Source organism: Pygocentrus nattereri, chromosome 29 (assembly GCF_015220715.1).
Source record: "Pygocentrus nattereri isolate fPygNat1 chromosome 29, fPygNat1.pri, whole genome shotgun sequence".
Taxonomy (NCBI): domain Eukaryota; kingdom Metazoa; phylum Chordata; class Actinopteri; order Characiformes; family Serrasalmidae; genus Pygocentrus; species Pygocentrus nattereri.
The window spans coordinates 14,023,623-14,040,800 of record NC_051239.1 but is presented as its reverse complement, the minus strand read 5'-3'; the positions used below and the strand labels follow the sequence as shown (position 1 = coordinate 14,040,800).

At 39.1% G+C, this 17,178-nt stretch overlaps 1 protein-coding gene across 1 annotated transcript; it reads right to left on the bottom strand.

Annotated features, from left to right (window-relative positions):
* Window positions 1-4,940: 4,940 nt before the first annotated feature.
* On the bottom strand, window positions 4,941-6,706 carry nppal (natriuretic peptide A-like). The gene is made up of 3 exons (XM_017705700.2): window positions 6,476-6,706; window positions 5,652-5,907; window positions 4,941-5,486 (listed from the first exon to the last, which is right to left on the bottom strand). The coding sequence occupies exons 1-2, from the start codon at window positions 6,557-6,559 to the stop codon at window positions 5,659-5,661; spliced, it is 333 nt and encodes a 110-aa protein (XP_017561189.1). The 5' UTR covers window positions 6,560-6,706; the 3' UTR covers window positions 4,941-5,486; window positions 5,652-5,658.
* Window positions 6,707-17,178: the final 10,472 nt, after the last annotated feature.

Sequence of the window (17,178 nt, the reverse complement as noted above, 5' to 3'; positions counted from 1 at the left end):
ACCTCCAATTTAAGGTTTTTTCTAGAAGTCAAAGCCAAGTCTAAGCCAAGAATGATTTGGGAACCTTCATTTTTAGTGTGTGAGGTAAGATTAAGAGATACTTTTTTAATCCCACCTCCACATTTAACCCATCCATGAAGTGAAACACCACATACACACTAGTGAATACATACACAGTGAGCACAGGGGGCAGTGAATACATACACAGTGAGAATATGGGGGCAGTGAGCACACTTGCCCGGAGCAGTGGGCAGCCCTATCCACGGCACCCGGGGAGCAGTTGGGGGTTAGGTGTTTTGCTCAAGAACACCTCAGTCATGGACTGTCAGCACTGGGGATCGAACTGCCGAACTTCCGGTCACAGTGCCAGTTCCCTAACCTCCAGCCCACGACTGCCCCCAATACAAATACAAATACAGGTACAAATACAAAGTGCTAGGTATTTATTTTGGGCTAAAAGATTGTAAATAGGAAAGAAAGGCGCAAAGGGTTCCAAGCATAAACTGGGTATATGTGAGGAACATAAAACACAGTACTGAGTAATTATTTTGTATTGTTATTGGGGGGCGGGGTATAAAGAGTATATAATATGCAGCTGTCTGTTACCTATAAGCATAACTGAATCCGGACTGTAAAGATGGTTTTACTGGGCCTTTGCCATTTACTTCAGAAATCTATGTATTTTGTGTGATCATTTTACACTGTATAACTATCCAATACTTGGAGCTATTTCTGATTTGCTTTCTTGATTAACCATGACATTACAGTAAAAAAAAGAAGGCCTTCATCTTAATACCCAGAATTGCTTAATACCCAGAACCTGTTAGACATTTCAGTGAAATTTCATTCTTAGAATTTTTTTAGCCAAAATAACTACACAGTACTTTGGAGTTTGTACTTTTACTCACCAAACTCACTCCACCAGTTTGACATGTCAGTGTAATGAAGTTAGACTTTTTTGGACCTTACCATCCTGTTACATCATATTACCCAAAACAATTATCAAGTACTTTGGAGTTTGTACCTCAAACATACATAGTTAATATAAATACTTAGGACTGGAAAAGAAAGCGTTCATAGGCCTACATGTAGTAAAAGCTTGGACCACCTTTTGCCTTCAGAACTGCCTTAATTCTTTGTGACATACTTTCAACAAGGTGTTGGAAACATTCCTCAGAGATGTTGGTCCATATTGACATGATAGCATCACGCAGTTGGTGCAGATTTGTCAGCTGCACAGCTATGATGTGAATCTCCCGTTCCACCACATCCCAAAGGTGCTCTATTGGATTGAGATCTGGTGACTGTGGAGGCCGCTGGAGTACAGTGAACTCATTGTCATGTTCAAGAAACAAGTTTGAGATGATATGAGCTTTGTGACATGGTGCATAATCCTGCTGGAAGTAGCCATCAGAAGATGGGTACACTGTGGTCATAAAGGGATGGACATGGTCAGCAACAATACTCAGGTAGGCTGCAGCATTTAAATGATGCTCAATTAGTACTAAGGGGCCCAAAGTGTGCCAAGAAAGTATCCCTCACACCATTACACCACCACCACCAGCCTGAACCGTTGATACAACGCAGAATGGATCCATGCTTTCATGTTGTTTTACGCCAAATTCTGACCCGACCATCTGAATATTGCAGCTGAAATCGAGACTCTTCAGACCAGGCAACATTTTTCCAGTCTTCTATTGTCCAATTTCGATGAGCCTGTGCGAATTGTAGTCTCAGTTTCCTGTTCATAGCTGACAGGAGTGGCAGGTGTGGTCTTCTGCTGCTGTAGCCCAACTTCTTCAAGGTTCGACGTGTTGTGCGTTCAGAGATGGTATTCTGCATTCCTTGGTTGTAACAAGTGGTTATTTGAGTTCCTGTTGCCTTTCTATCATCTGGAACCAGTCTGCCCATTCTCCTCTGACCTCTCACATCAACAAGGCATTCTTGTCCACACAACTGCCGCTCTGGATATTTCCTCTTTTTCAGACCATTCTCTGTAAACCCTAGAGATGGTTGTGTGTGAAAATCCCAGTAGATCAGCAGTTTCTGAAATACTCAGACCGTCTGGCACCAACAACCACGCCACGTTCAAAGTCCCTTAAATCACTTCTCTTCCCCATTCTGATGCTCAGTCTGCACTTCAGCAAGTTGTCTTGACCACCTCTACATGCCTAAATGCATTGAGTTGTGGCCGTGTGATTGGCTGATTAGCTATTTGTGTTAACAAGCAATTGAACAATAAATAAAGTGGCTGGTGAGTGTATATACCTTCATTTTAAACAGCAAGTCTCTATCTCAATGTCAGAGCACCATAGAGGTCTATTAATGAGAGATTACATTACTTTTCAGTAATTATATGAATGACTTTCTATATATGTTTGTGATTGTGAATGCATTTGTGAGTTCATGAAATATACCTTTTATATAGTTATATAATTCTATCACCCTTGAATAGTATGCATCTCTACATTATATATGTGCACCCTTCTTTCATTTATCCTCAGAGAAGAATTTAGGTAATTTTAAGATAAAATAAGTCTATTGTCCTTTATAGTGGACAACAGGATGTTGCATAGTAATATTTCTTGCTTCCTGCTTCAAAACTTCAAAAATTTTGTCATCAGTCTTCAAAGTCCTCATGGTCAATGTACTGGTTAAAGTAACCACCATGAATTTCATGTAAAAACCGAGTTAGTAAGTTCCAGTTTCCACCACAGAGGTCATCGAACAAAGTATACTGTTGGGTGGAAATTAAAAATAAAAATTTGGGTAGAAATTAAAAATTGCTTTGAAAATTAGCTTAAACGTTGTTCTACCTCAAATACATACTTTTTCAACTACTCACTTCTCAGCACTGTAGCATATATGGTTTTTGAAACATCCTTTGGGGACTCATGTTCCTTAGAGAGGAATACACACACACACACACACACACACACACACACACACACACACACATATATATATATATATATATATGTGTATATATATATATATATATATATATATATATATATATATATATATACACACAGATAGATAGATAGATAGATAGATAGATAGATAGATAGATAGATAGATAGATAGATAGATAGATAGATGTTTGTCCAAAGAAAAAGAAAATGGTATGTTGGCAGGCCAAAAACATTTTTTACTTTCAGTGTAAATTAATGTAAAGAGATTTTGCTTGGAGCATTTCTGTTGGTCCATTCATCATAAAATTTCCACACAATGTAAAGAACAGCTGCCTTGTTCAAATGATGTAGAAAAGTTAAAAAAAAATTTAGACACTACAAATAAATAAAATAAAAGTCTACAAAAACAGGCTAATGTGCACCTTTTCCATTAGGAACAGAGTAACAGAATGAGGGAGTCAAAGAATTGAAAAGTGAACCATTTCATTCAGCCTAAGTACATTTATTCATTCAATAAGGATTTTCTTTCCAAATTCTGCACAAAAACACAGCAGTGAAACAGATCTCAAAGCACTCGCAAGTGAAACTTCAAATGAAGGCTCTTCAGAAACTATTCAGTCTCCCTGTATTCCAGCGTCTGGAACACATGCACTTATGAATATGAGTGAAAAGAGTGCACATAAAAGGTATTAGTGACTCATCTACATCTCCATTTACTCAATTTTGATGGATTTATACTTTTCTATATATTTACAAATGACAACACTTTTACTCCGTGTCAAGGTCCACTGTGCTCCTTCTTATGTATTTCTTTTTGTGGAGTTGACTTTGTGGAGCATGCTGTTCTGTTCACCATTCAGCTTCAGCATTAATGCTGATTCTAAGATGTTGTGCTGAGGTTCTGTGGGTAACTCAATACTTGAGCATGAGCAGGTTTTTTGTATCTGATCATTTCTTACTACTGCTGTTTTTTTCATTCTAATGTCATCACTTTATTACAGTAATGCTACTTGTAGGCTTCGGTTACTCTACTCCACCTCTTATAAAAGGAACATTACTCTCAGTAGCCGTGGTTCTCTGATATGCAGAACTTTTATTATTCTCATGGGATTCTCAAATCTTTGTTATTTTTTTTCCATTCGTCACAAAGTGTTCGCCCAATGTAAAGACCAGTTAAAAATTTTAAAATAAATGAATTAAAAAAGGAGCTGCAAGGTTTCAATAAGTTAGTGATGCAATGAAATTGATCTGTAATTATGTAGCTGTGTGGGTGAAGAACTGAAGTGTTGACCTATACTGGCTTAATGTGTAAGTAAATTGAAATGCTGAAACTAAAGAGGTACTTTTACCAATGTAGACTTCTAAGTCTGTTCAGTGTTCATCTAGGTTTGAGCTTTGCTTTCATTGGCCCAAGCATTAAAATCTCCTGGCCCAAAGTTTTCATAGTTTGAAGATGTACAAACTTGTAGGTCAGACTCTAAACCCTCTATAGCGCAGGGTATAGTGCTTAACATATAGCAACTCTGAACTAGTCTGAAGGGGCCCATGTGCTACTGCTCCAACATAAACTACCAAAACCCAACTTTTACATGGCATGATGGACAGCAGGTCAGGAAAGCTTCAGCCTGTGGCCTCTAATGGTTGAAAGCAGGAAACCTTTGGGCCTTTACTGGGCCTTTACTTGGCTTTACTTTGTAAATATTTCACCGCTGTCAGAACAAAACCTTGTATCGGCAAAATGGTAACTTTACAGGAGAAGGAAAAAACATACTTTACTTTTAATGTAAGTCAATGGAACCATCATTTTGGCCAATTTCTCTATTCATGATGAAATTTACACACTATGTAAAGAGCAACCAGTATTTTTAGGGTATGTCAAAAACTGAAAAACGACAAGAGATATAAGATTGTGTTCCAACAGCAGTGATTTATACCCATACCACTTCATTCCTGTACTCAAAACTGCCTCTCTTTACCAAAACCATGTCTTCAGTCCAATATCAATGCCGATTAGGGAGATTCACACCAGCTTATCACATTTATTATGCAAAATATTTATTTGGCCTCCACATACACTCTATAACATGAACAGATCTGGACAAGAAATAAATAGATACATTGAAGAAACAGTAAAAAGCAGCAAACATACGATAGATTTACAAAAAAAAGCTATTTACAAATCTGCACAGTAGTCACTGAATAAATAACTCAGACAACAGACCACACACTGAAAAAAGTGCATTTAATTTACCTGCTTCAAAATATGACATCAGCACAGTTTCCATCCACTTAACGTGCATTTCTCATGTAGTGGAGTGTTTAATGTGTGGTGAAGGCCATGTGCACATTTGAAGCAAGTAAATACAAAGCAGGTTTTTTTTCCCACTGTGCTCTAATTACACATCCACTGTAAACTTGGAACTTGGAGTTAATAGTCTGAAAACAAACAAAAATAAAAGTTTTAAAAATATTTTTTAAAAAAAAGTTAAAAAAAAAAAGAAGATATGCCCTGCCCGAAGAGTTTCAAGTAAGGAGGGTCTCAGTGCCCCCTATTCCAGTCGCACACAGAGCCTGCAAAAAATAAAATAGCAAACTTTGAATTATAAAAAAACACACTATAATAAAACCATTTGATCAATTAATTTATTTATGTGTTTACTTTGAACATGGAACAGATGTATAAATAAAGTCAGATGCTTCCTCAGTGCGTTGCAGTGATTGGACCCCTGCCGTTACCTGGCGCTCAGCAGCCCAGCCCGCTGAAGGAGCCGATGCGCTCGAGCCTGACCCCGAAGCAGCTGCGCAGTCCACCCTTCTTGAAGCGGCTCCACGAGCGCTTGGACACGGCCAGCAGGTCTCCCAGCACGCGTTCTAGCGCGTTCTCTGTGCCGGAATCCTCCGGGCTCGAGCCTCTGTGCTCCATGCTCGCGTCTTCAGTGCCCAAATATGGCACATTGGCTTCCTGCTCCTCCTCCAGAAGATCTTTAATGGCCTGATGGGTGAAAGTTAGTCGCTATGAGTAACGACGCTTTAAGACATGCATGTTATCATGTATATCCAGAAATAACTAATAATGCACAAATGTGTATATATATATATATATATATATAGATGTATATATATTTTGTAAAACCCAAGAAAAGGAATAAAAAAGACTGATTAAACATTAACAAACAGACTTTCCCTCCTGTGTTTTATCGACGTCTTATGAGCACATTTATACATTACATGCAACTCATTATCAGTCTAAAATCTATCATGGAAGTTACAGTTGTGTATATATGTGAACGTAAACAATATCTATACATATATATCTAATGTCACGCAGCTCTTTGCGCAAAAGCAGCGCTAGGGTGAAGCAACGCTTTGGAATGGACTTGGTTCAAATGCGTAAAGGCGAATGAGACCAGCTCCATCAACGCCGTTGCCAAAAGCGAGAAAACTGGAAGCAAAGTGATGCTGATGTGATGTTATTGTTCGTATGTAAGCCCCGCACGCGCTCAAATGAGGCCAATTCAAAGGCTAGTTGAGTTTTGTGCCGTGCGTAAAGATGGACTCACCTGGAGACCGGAGAGCGGTTTGGCACCGGCCAGGTTGAGCAGCAGCAGCGAGCACAGGCAGAGAACGGAGACGCTGGAGAGCATGGTGGGTGGGTTGTAGTGCGTGTAGGAGTGAATGAGTGTGTGTCTGGCTGGCTGGCTGGTTTGGCCCAGTGGTGCTCTGCGCGCTCCCTCGCCCTTCCCTTGTCCCACCTGGTGCGCTCTTATAGGCGCACTGCTTTCGTCACGGCTCCCGCCTGAAGAAACGAGAGGGAGGGAACAAGAAGATCCCCCCTCTCAGCAAGAGGCATACAGACTCAGGGGCGAGTGTGTCAAGGCAGGAGGCGAGGGGAGGACCGTTGAACAGGTAATCCGCCTCCACATGACATTATGATGTGGGGGGGGGGGGTTATTTTCAGATCAAACCAGTCTGATCCAGCTTTTGACAGGTGGTGAAGAATTCAGCTGGTGCATGATTCAGTTTTTACAGCATATTTGCACTGCAGGGACAAGGCAGGTCTCTTTGAAATGTGATATTAAAGGGATATTCTTACATTTTTCAACCTAGCCTCCATGTGCTGCATATAAAAGAGGAGAAAAACCATCCATTTATAATAGACTCATTTATAATAGAAACTCATTTATAATAGAAGCCATCAGGTGCTTCAGTAGAATGACAGCAAACCCCAATAACTCATGCTGAAAGGTTTTTGAGTATGTGAGTCATTGATATGATGTGCCTTTTTTTAAAGTCCAAGGCCACTATTTTCCCAAAAAGTAATTCAACTAATACGACATGTATCAAACTATTTAACAATGCCTCTTATATGGTGAAACAACATTCAGTGCATCCATATAACATTTATTTTAGTTTCTTTTTGCCTCCAAAAGTCTAAAAATGTCAAGTGGTGCAACCGCCCACTATCAAAAATGGTAATTTAGTCATTTAAAATTCTAAATAAAATAAGCACAATTTTATGTTTGAAAACTTCAATATAAAAAACATGCTGAAAAATAGGGCAATTTTAAAAGTCACCCAACGGCAAAACTTTTGTCCTCAAGTTCTTGCTTTCTGAAATGTCAGGCGGTACAACCAAAAACAAACTTATTTTGACATACTTTTATGAAAGATGAGCCTGAGTATTGCACCAGAAAGAAAACACCAACTGACCTTCATGGTGCACTGCCAAGGCCAGTAGCCCTGTCATTTTTGATTCATGGTTAGCATGGTTCAGTTTACCATACCAGGTGGTGTGACCTTTGCAAAACCATGAAAATGTGTAATTATTATTATGTTTATTCATTTAAAATAATGTAAGTATAAACTTAAGCTCAAGGACAAAAGTGTCTAAGGGTCTAAGTAGATGCCTGTTTAAGCTGAAATTAGTCTGAAAAGTCAGGTGGCACAATCAGTGCAGTTTTAACTGAAAGAGACAAGTAAAAGCTTTGATAGCACTGTTTTAGATATGAAATGCATATGAATATAAATGCAAACATATATGCAGGTATAAACATGCACATCATGTCCTTGTCAGTGACCCATGTACCTATATTACCATCCATGGAAAACTCTATGCTACAGTTGTGATTAAGAGTATTCTAGTGCAGATGTGCATATCATGCTTTTTAAGAGAACAGTACAGTAGAAATGCTCAGGCTTTTTTAAAAGAATGCTGAAGGATGGGAATGAGGGACATATTCCCTGTTGACATTCTTGAATACACAAAGTAACAGCTGCAACGATGTGTGGTTTGTTTTGCGCTTGTCATCATCACTGGAGTCCAAACACTTTTATTTTGTTTGAGTTTGATCGATCAATATGATAGCGCAAGATGTTTTGGAGGCTTTGAAATATTCCATTGGCTGAGAAATTTAGTAGTTTTGAATACACACAGAAATATGATGTGACCAAAGCCACATTAGGGGGATAAATCTTATGAACATTTGAGGCAGAGAAAACAGTACACCCTGCTGTTTGTGCCAAAAGCATTAGCCTGTGTGAGTGCATACAAAGAGCCATCATGAATGAGATAAAAGCTCATTATTATTGATATTATTATTGACATGATAATTTTATATTTATGCTGCTTTTGTACCCTAATTCAAATGGTGTGTTCCTCTAAGATCTAGATCCATGTCTTTAAATGGCACATACTGTAAATACACGCCGAGTCCAAAACCACATACTACCAGTTTAGTAGTATAGTAGTATACAGGTTTGGATGCAGCCATACTGAGCACAACTCACTGTGATGATGAACTCTTTTGTGCCATGTGTATCATGAGGGCAGCTTTTGATATACCTCATTCATTGGTGCCATGGCAGCCGTTATGTGCCAATCCACTGATGACGTACAGACATTCAGAGAATTTTACATGCTCCACAGCTCTGCCCAAAATCACAGATCAGCCAAAAATCACATTCACACTCATTCCCCCTTTACCCTAAATGCACTCAGTGAGCCATGTTTGGTATCCTTTGGTTTGCTTCTGTTGTTTTGCACCGGATCCAAGACACCAATGTAGCTACCATGTAATGTAAGTTTATACCACACCAATAAACCCCTTTCACACTTCTGTATACGATGCAGCAGAAGGTGTCATAGTAGGGAAAACATTACAGCAGTGGCAGCATTAACACAGTGACAATTTCCTAATTGTTCCATGAAAGCTGTGACTACAGTATTACTAAGTTAAAGATCTCAGGACAAGTTACCCATTAAGGTTAGTTAGAGTTAGCTACTAATGTTTACTTGAACATAGTCAGTGTTTTGCAGTTTGAGAGTACAGTTAATGTAGTCCGTTATAACTCATTGTATTGTTTAAATCTTGCATTTCCACATTTCCCCCTTTCTAAGTCAGGTGTCGTGTACAGTCTTCAATGTTGTAAACGGCCAGATCAACTTCTGTAAGCTAACAGACTTGATCATGTTTGTTTACTTTAGTGGTTGAGCCCTAATACCGCAAACATGTTTACTGTGCAAAAGCACCAAAACATACCGTCACACTCGCCACATAGAACCCTGGAACCAATCCACAGCTTACTGATTCATCTACCTTTCGTTAGCTGAGGTAACACTCCAGTTTTTATTTCACTTATTGATAGCATCACATTCTGTCTCCCATTCACAGAAAGCTTTTTAACAGCTTTCCATCCAGCATTGAAGTATGAGTATCAGGAACCTACTTTTAACAAAGGCATTGTCAAGCTGCTCCTATTTAAAAATGAAAACTGCTCGTCCAACTTATGTTTTAATGTATAAGTAGCAGTAAAACCAGTATGGAAACAGAATGTACATTACCATTAGCTTGGCACAAATCCCATCAAGGCATTAACAGAAATTTGCATCATTGTATAAGTGGTAATCAGATCCAATAAATCAAGTAAATAAAAATTTGTTGGTGGGAGGTAATTTTGTGATATCACTACCTGGCCACTAAATCTGTTCTTTTCAGATGGGAGTTGCCTTATGAAGATCATAGCATGTTGCTATACTGAACAAGGGAGCTTTTTTTAAACATTCATCTTTATTCTTTGGTTTCTGCATGAAGACATCATTGAACACTAATGATATGCACTCATGTTTTGACTGATCGACTCAATCTGGGATAAGAAGGAAACTGTAAAAATGTTATTTTTTTCCACCCAACTATTCCTTTAACCTTCGGTTACTTCTGCTTATCAATCTGTCTGTGAGCCTGTCATATTCTCTGTGGGCTACCCTGTCTCTATTTCAAGCTCTCACATTTCACCTCGGCAGTTCCGTCCTCCACCCTGCAACAGATCACTGAGCACTGCTCTTTCCGTGATTAAAAGCCATTGGGCTAATTAAGATTTTTAATGGCAGGCCACGCCAGAGTCTGTTCCAAATATCCTTTATCTGAAGGACAGATCGTCTGAAATGTCACACACCGAGGTGGCCAAGCGAAGCTTTAGGTAAGGCCTCGCCATCAGTGGAGGGTTTAATACATGCGCAGGCTTCTACATCAGTCAGAAAACAAAACACCACTAACTTCAACACTCTATATGCTAGCCCTTAGCTCAAGACTAAAAGTGCAATCAGCAGGACAATTCTTTGAAGATTTTACGTTGTTTCATGAAATGGTCATAACGTTGAGCAAAAGGACAGGCTTCAAACTGTTTCACTGACTGGAGATGCCAACAGCCACTGAAGGGCTAATCAGTCCCTGTCTGCCTCTATAATGCTAGCTTGAGTTCAGCACTAGCAGGAGACCATCGCTCATGCCAGTTCCTTCAGCCTGCCTCCCTCATACAGGATGGTGCTGGGCCTCAGGGCCTTTTCCCTAATGTTGCAGCTGAAAAAGCCAGCAGGAATGTTGAAGGGAGTGGGGGCATTCATCTTCCAGGATCATTTTTTATCCCGCCTCCCATGTTCTTCTCTTGAGACACGAGCAGGATTTCTTTTTTAGCTCCTCTTTGGTAGCTGCTCTTTGCACGATTTACATTACTTTTGTTATGTCAACTGTTAATTGTTCATAGGGACAAAGATTGACCTAATAAATGGATGGGTTAGGGCTAACTGGATAATAGCAAACATGTAAGGGAGGCATAAAAGACAACCAGCATAGCTTACAGTCGTGGTTTGACCCAAAAACCAGCATGGCTAATCACAAGCTATGCTGAGTGACCAGGTAAACCATTACCACATCAGCACCAGAACAGGATAAACCAGCTTTGACCATTCATGCTTTGGAATTCATGCTGCTGATTTTTTCCAGCAGGGGTGTCTGAAAGGGAATCCTGACTGTTAATACATGTAAGACACTTATAATATTATGTACATGTTGAGTACTGCTAAAATGTGTTGGATAAACTATGCAAAAAAGCTAAATTATCATTACAACCAGAAGCATTAGGGGTAAAACATGATGGTTTTTCTTTTTAATGAGAATTAGCTAAATGGTTACCATTAGAGATCATTCATTTCCTGTAGGACACGTTTAGATCCCTTTAGGAAAACATCAAATGCATCGGTAATCAGTCCCAGAACACCTGTTAAACCATTGGAATCCTTTACACTGTGATATAAACCCATTAGGAAAACACAAAATACTATTACTGACTATTGGACACCACCAGGAAACAACAGACAATTCTAATAGTTTCTATTATTTTTTCAGCAGGGTATTTTAGCTGCACCATTAAACGGTTGCTTCACTGAGCCAGAATCAGTGAGCTAAAAATCAGGTTTAGCTAGAGCGACATTAACCAAGAGAAAAATGTTTTCTGTTGGCTCAATACTGCATTTAGCACTCAATGGAAAAGTGTACATACCAGAAGGTTATCAACTAAATACAATTAAAGAATGGAGGTCTGGAAAATAGAAATCCTGCTTTTTCTTCTGTGTTAAAAAGTACATCTAATAGAATCACACCAGGTATATCTATTTTTCACTGCTACAACAGTCTTTTTCCAATGCAGCATTAGTCCACTGCAACCATACGACATCACAGTGTGACACTGGAGACCTATTAATAGAAACATATTTTAAAATAATGCAACCAAAGCATTTGGTTTATCCTTACATTTCAATACCAGTTTTAATAAGTCACTTGGACCTGTCATTTCTACTCCGGGGGAATCCCCAGCGCCATTGTAAAGGTGTTCCATTGCTTCATTAGCAGAAGTGAAGGGTGCTAGATGCGCTCTCAGAAGTGTGGAGGATCAAGCGAACACGTGTTGACTTCAGCAGCAGAACTTGCCCAGGTGCATTTGGCTAATTTAAGAGTCTTACCTTATTACCTGATCATGACAGTTGTTTGTTAGGTCGACAGTCAACTGTCATGTTTGTTATCTGGCAACCAACCATATGCGCACAGCTGAAATATATCAAAATATTCAAGTTAGTTAGCCACACATTACCATCGCTGATGTAGGGAAGGTCAGACAAAACTAAACTGTAAAAAAAATGTGAAATTTACAGTAAAATACCAGCAGCTGTGGTTGCCAGAATTTCACCATAAAAAATAAAGTGACAATGTATAAGACTTTTGTGGCAACCGTAAATATTACTGTTGAAAACTGTTGTTTGTTTACGGTTAATTACTGTGAAAAACAGCATATACTGCAAATCTGTATACAGTATATTACATTAAAAACAACAGATATACTGTTAACAAAATCACAGTCTATCAGTGATAAACACAATACAACCGTATGTCACATTACAGTGTTTTAATGCAATGTTCAACTTTACAGTAAATTACCGGCAGCTGTGCTTGCCAGAATTTTACTTCAAAATATATGGTACAACACATAAGGAATTACAATTAGTGGGCATAGATTTAACAGTCAATAACTGAATGATAAATTACAAAGGAAGCAACAAATAATACATAAATTACATAAACTTACAGACTATTTTGATAAACCTTAAGAAAGTTTTCTTGTATGATCCAACAACTTGCCCAGGATACTCACAAAGCTTGTTGGAATGTTGAGAAAACAGACAGCATGTGTCCAAATAAATATATATGTGTGTGTGTCTGTGTATATATATATATATATATATATATATATATACAGGATAATCCATGGTGGAATGAGTAAACATAAAATAAATAAACATAAAAAATAGCCACTTGCCCTAATTGGTCAATAATAATGAGTCCAGACTTGACCAATAGGGGTGCTCAACATGGGACAGAGTCTCACACAGAGATGATGTTGGATGACGACTGGAACTTAAAATGTGCTCTGTCGCCAGTTCTGCATGAGGACTCACATGTTGACCATCAGGTGTTCACTACGGACTGGCATGACCCTCTCTGTAGCCAGAAAATAAACAAAGCAAAAGTTAGACTGGTACAGTGCTTGAGCATGATGCCAACACAAGGCCTTCTGTTGTTAAACTGAGCTCCAAAGTGTATATATAGGAGAATCCCGAATTCTGGAATACAGTGTTGCCGGTCACGTTTACTGTATGCCTATCATTACACTCTTGCCCCAAACTGAGTCACTGTTGTTGAATCTCAAAGTTATCTCAGATCAGTTTGTTTATGTGGTTTCTGTTACTGCATAAAAAGTGAGAAAATTCAGGCTTTGAGGTCATTGCTAGTACTGGTTTAGCTAAGCAAACATGTTTCTGCTGAAAGATTAGATTATTCACCAAACTATTCCACCTATTTTAGCTCGCATATGTCTGTCATTCTGACAGCATATGAAAAATGTTCTCGACCCTGCATCAGTTTCAAGCTCCCATATTTCACTTGCATAGCTAAACAGCAGTAGCAGCGCTTTTCAAGCCTGATTTTTGTCGATTATTTTTACTGAGCAATGTTGAGCTGGAGCACAGTTCTGCTCTGACCCCACCCCTGTTCACTAGTTGCACCTGTGTTTAGTTGGCGAAGTCACTGTCTGTGTGTATTTTTAGCCCTGGTTTGGTCATTGTTGCCTTGCCTTGCTAATGTCTTTATGCATTCCTGGACTCCATTTTCATGTTTCTTATGTTTCCTTATTAGTACCTTGTGTCTCCTTGTGTTGACCTGTTTCTTAGCCTTAGCCTTTAGTACACGATTATGGATATAATTACTCTTTTTCTCTATCGTCTTGCTCTCTGGCTGCTGTACACAGTCATGAGATCTAACGCATCAGTTATACGTCTAACAACTTTGTGCTTTATAAAAGTATAAAAAGGGTCTTTAGGTCATAAAATCTTTGTTTTTCCTTGAAGTTCCTACAGAAGTCTGCCACATTATAAATTTGTCATTTTATTCATATAAACATTTTTCATCAGTTCACCATTGTAAGATGATCTTTATACAAGCTGTTAAAAATCAGCCGCAGATAATTATACTGTGAATCCACTAATTGCTGAGTAACAAGTTATTATACATGAAAAAAAGAAAAAGCTCATATGTAGCTAGTAATAAGATACTACCACCGGTGAACATGTTCGAACTGGATTAAACTGCATTAAAAATGTACTCCGCTTAATTGGAAGCACCTACGTTGTACTACCACTCACTCACTTCTGAAGTCCACCTATCGTAATCTTTTCTCATGCATAAAAAAGGTAGAATCTACCCCATTCATCATTGCCATGTTTCTTTTCACAAGACCACTGTTGACCAAGTATTATTACTACCATTGCTGCCAGTTGTTGGTCAAAATACCAACAGTAGGTCACTACCAAATGATATCATCAAATCAGGAGAGGCCTTCACACAACTCCACATGAAGTTCATGAAGCCATGGCACCTTTTCAGCTGGCATCATGATTGAATGTTTGATGCTGCATCATTGCTGATTTTTTCCCAAGCTTAGAGACCAACTCTGTAGCAGTTTACCGTTTACCACAGATAACTTTTTTATTGTAGAGCTGCTAAATTGCTAAAGCTAATTTCTGAGGGAAGTTATTAGCAAACTTCAAGCATGGAGGATAACTGGTTGCTGGCTAATCCTCTGTTTGTCAGAGGTTACTTTCAAGACCATTTAAGACCATTAGTTCTAATGATGATTAGTTCTGGGTCTTAAATGTCACTCCAATTCATCTAAAAGAATATTGGATGGAGCTCTATCATTCAGAGAATGCAGTTCTACTGCTTCACAGGCCAGCGCTGAGGAGCTATATACCCCTCTAGCGGACACTTGGTATTGGGCATTCCAAGTGTCCACTAGACAGGCCCATGTGTATGCCATTTTCGTGTATGCCGTGTCAGCAATTGGTGCACCTTAAAACAGCTGTATTCTTTAATTAGAGGGGGTGTGTCAATATTTTTAGATATATATGACCCTAAGGGAAAAAAAATGTGCCGTCTCTTTGCTGAAGTGTCACAATGCCCATTATCAGCTGAAACAGATTACAACCCCCTGCACAAATCAGGTCATAGAACTGGCAGCACTAAGGTACTGTAAGTGGGTATGACCAACGTGCTGTTTACGAGCAATCAGCTCTTTGTCCGTTATGGCTCACATAATCGGAGGAAAGCACTTCCAGAAATGAGCCTGGTGTCTTGGATTGTTGATATGGTCTCCACAGCAACACACTGTGGAGGGGAGTTGTGCGAACCAGAGTTGTCCAGTTCACACAAGGACTAACCAGGAAAACAGTATCATGCAACTGCAGAGTTGTCATTGCCTATTTTGTGCATTGGCACATATCAGTGTGTTTTACCAGAAACTTTTTTTCCTTTATTTTTAGGGGTTTGCTGGACATAGATTAAGCCTAGTCTTGGACTAAATTGCACCACCAATGAGGAATCCCTATTTGAAATTTGCTTTAGTTGAAGATTAGCCTTACTCTGGTTCTGGGACACCAGCATATTAAATATTATTTTGGAAGATCTGAAACATGCTTATAAACTGGAAGAATTATTGAAATTGAATACTTGTATTTCACTGGCGACCTGTCCAGGGTGTATACTGCCTTCCGCCCGAAGACTGCTGGGATAGGCTCCAGCATCCCCCCGCGACCCTGACGGAGAGGCGGCTTGGAAGATGGATGGATGGATGGATGGAATACTTGTATTTCTACTTTTATTATATTTTTGAGAGAAAAACTCCTTACATTTTCATTTAGACCTTCAAAATGTTGAGTATGAATCTCAAAGACCAGGAGAGTTCCTGCACATATTATTAGTTTTACAACTGCCCACAGAAATGCTCATTTTACTTTGTGCAGTAGTCACCACAAAGAGTACGAGGGTGTTAAATGTAGATACATTTTACTGCTCCTTATTTGCACTGTTAACTGCACATGATTTTAAAGTAAAATACACATACTTGTACGAACTTGTACGACTTACGAACAGTTTCCCTGCACTTCTTCCAGCCCTGTCTTGGTCTGATGGCGCAATGTGTGGATTGTCTTGAACATGTCTTTCCACATTCTTGGAGATTACACTCTCCTTTTTGGTGGTAGGCCACAAGAAGCAGTAAATTGGTGATATTTGGTATATTGTCTTGGCCCTAAATAACCTTCCCTGAAAGAGGCTAAGATCTACACTTTGCAGTCTTAGCTGTATATTGCACCTCTGCTGGAGATGTGGGTGGGCCTACACCTTCTCTTCACATAATTGTTAGTGGTCTTTAGCTAATCCGACTGATTCACTATTCTGGGAACTGCGATTGCAGCAATGAACACACAAAGTGAGTGGATGATGTGTTGAATTGTTCAACAAAATGCTTTCATTTTTTTTTTTTTTTTTTTTTGAAGTAAACACGGTTGCTTCAGAGGTTCAGTAACATGATCTACTTCCTTTTAGGGCAAAACACCCCACCAAACTTTAATGGCGATCCTGATCCTAAACATCTAAAATATTAGCACTCTGACCCTTCGGCATTACTCACACATATTCATGTCTCTTGGAGGAATCTCACAGCTGATAATGGTCAGGATGGTCTATCGTACATGTCCTTTCAGAGTTGAGCCTGTCGGCAGCATCTTCACACATTGCTGGATGACACTGTCATTCAGTCTTATCTTTTGGACATAGCTGCAGTCCAGCAAGAATGTTAGCCCTCCCGAAAAACTGACAACCAAAGCAGCATGCTAGCATGCTAAGGTTTCTTTTCCCATTCACAAATCATTGAAGAGGCACTACTAAAAGTACTTTTGTGAATGCAACCAGGAAAGTCTGGTTGACTTTTAACCACCTGCAGAAAGGTATTTTATCCAAGTTTATTTTGGGCTTCGCTGGAGTGTGGCAGTCATGACGTGCGTGTAATGATCAATTAAACGGTTCTCCCAACCTGGATTTAC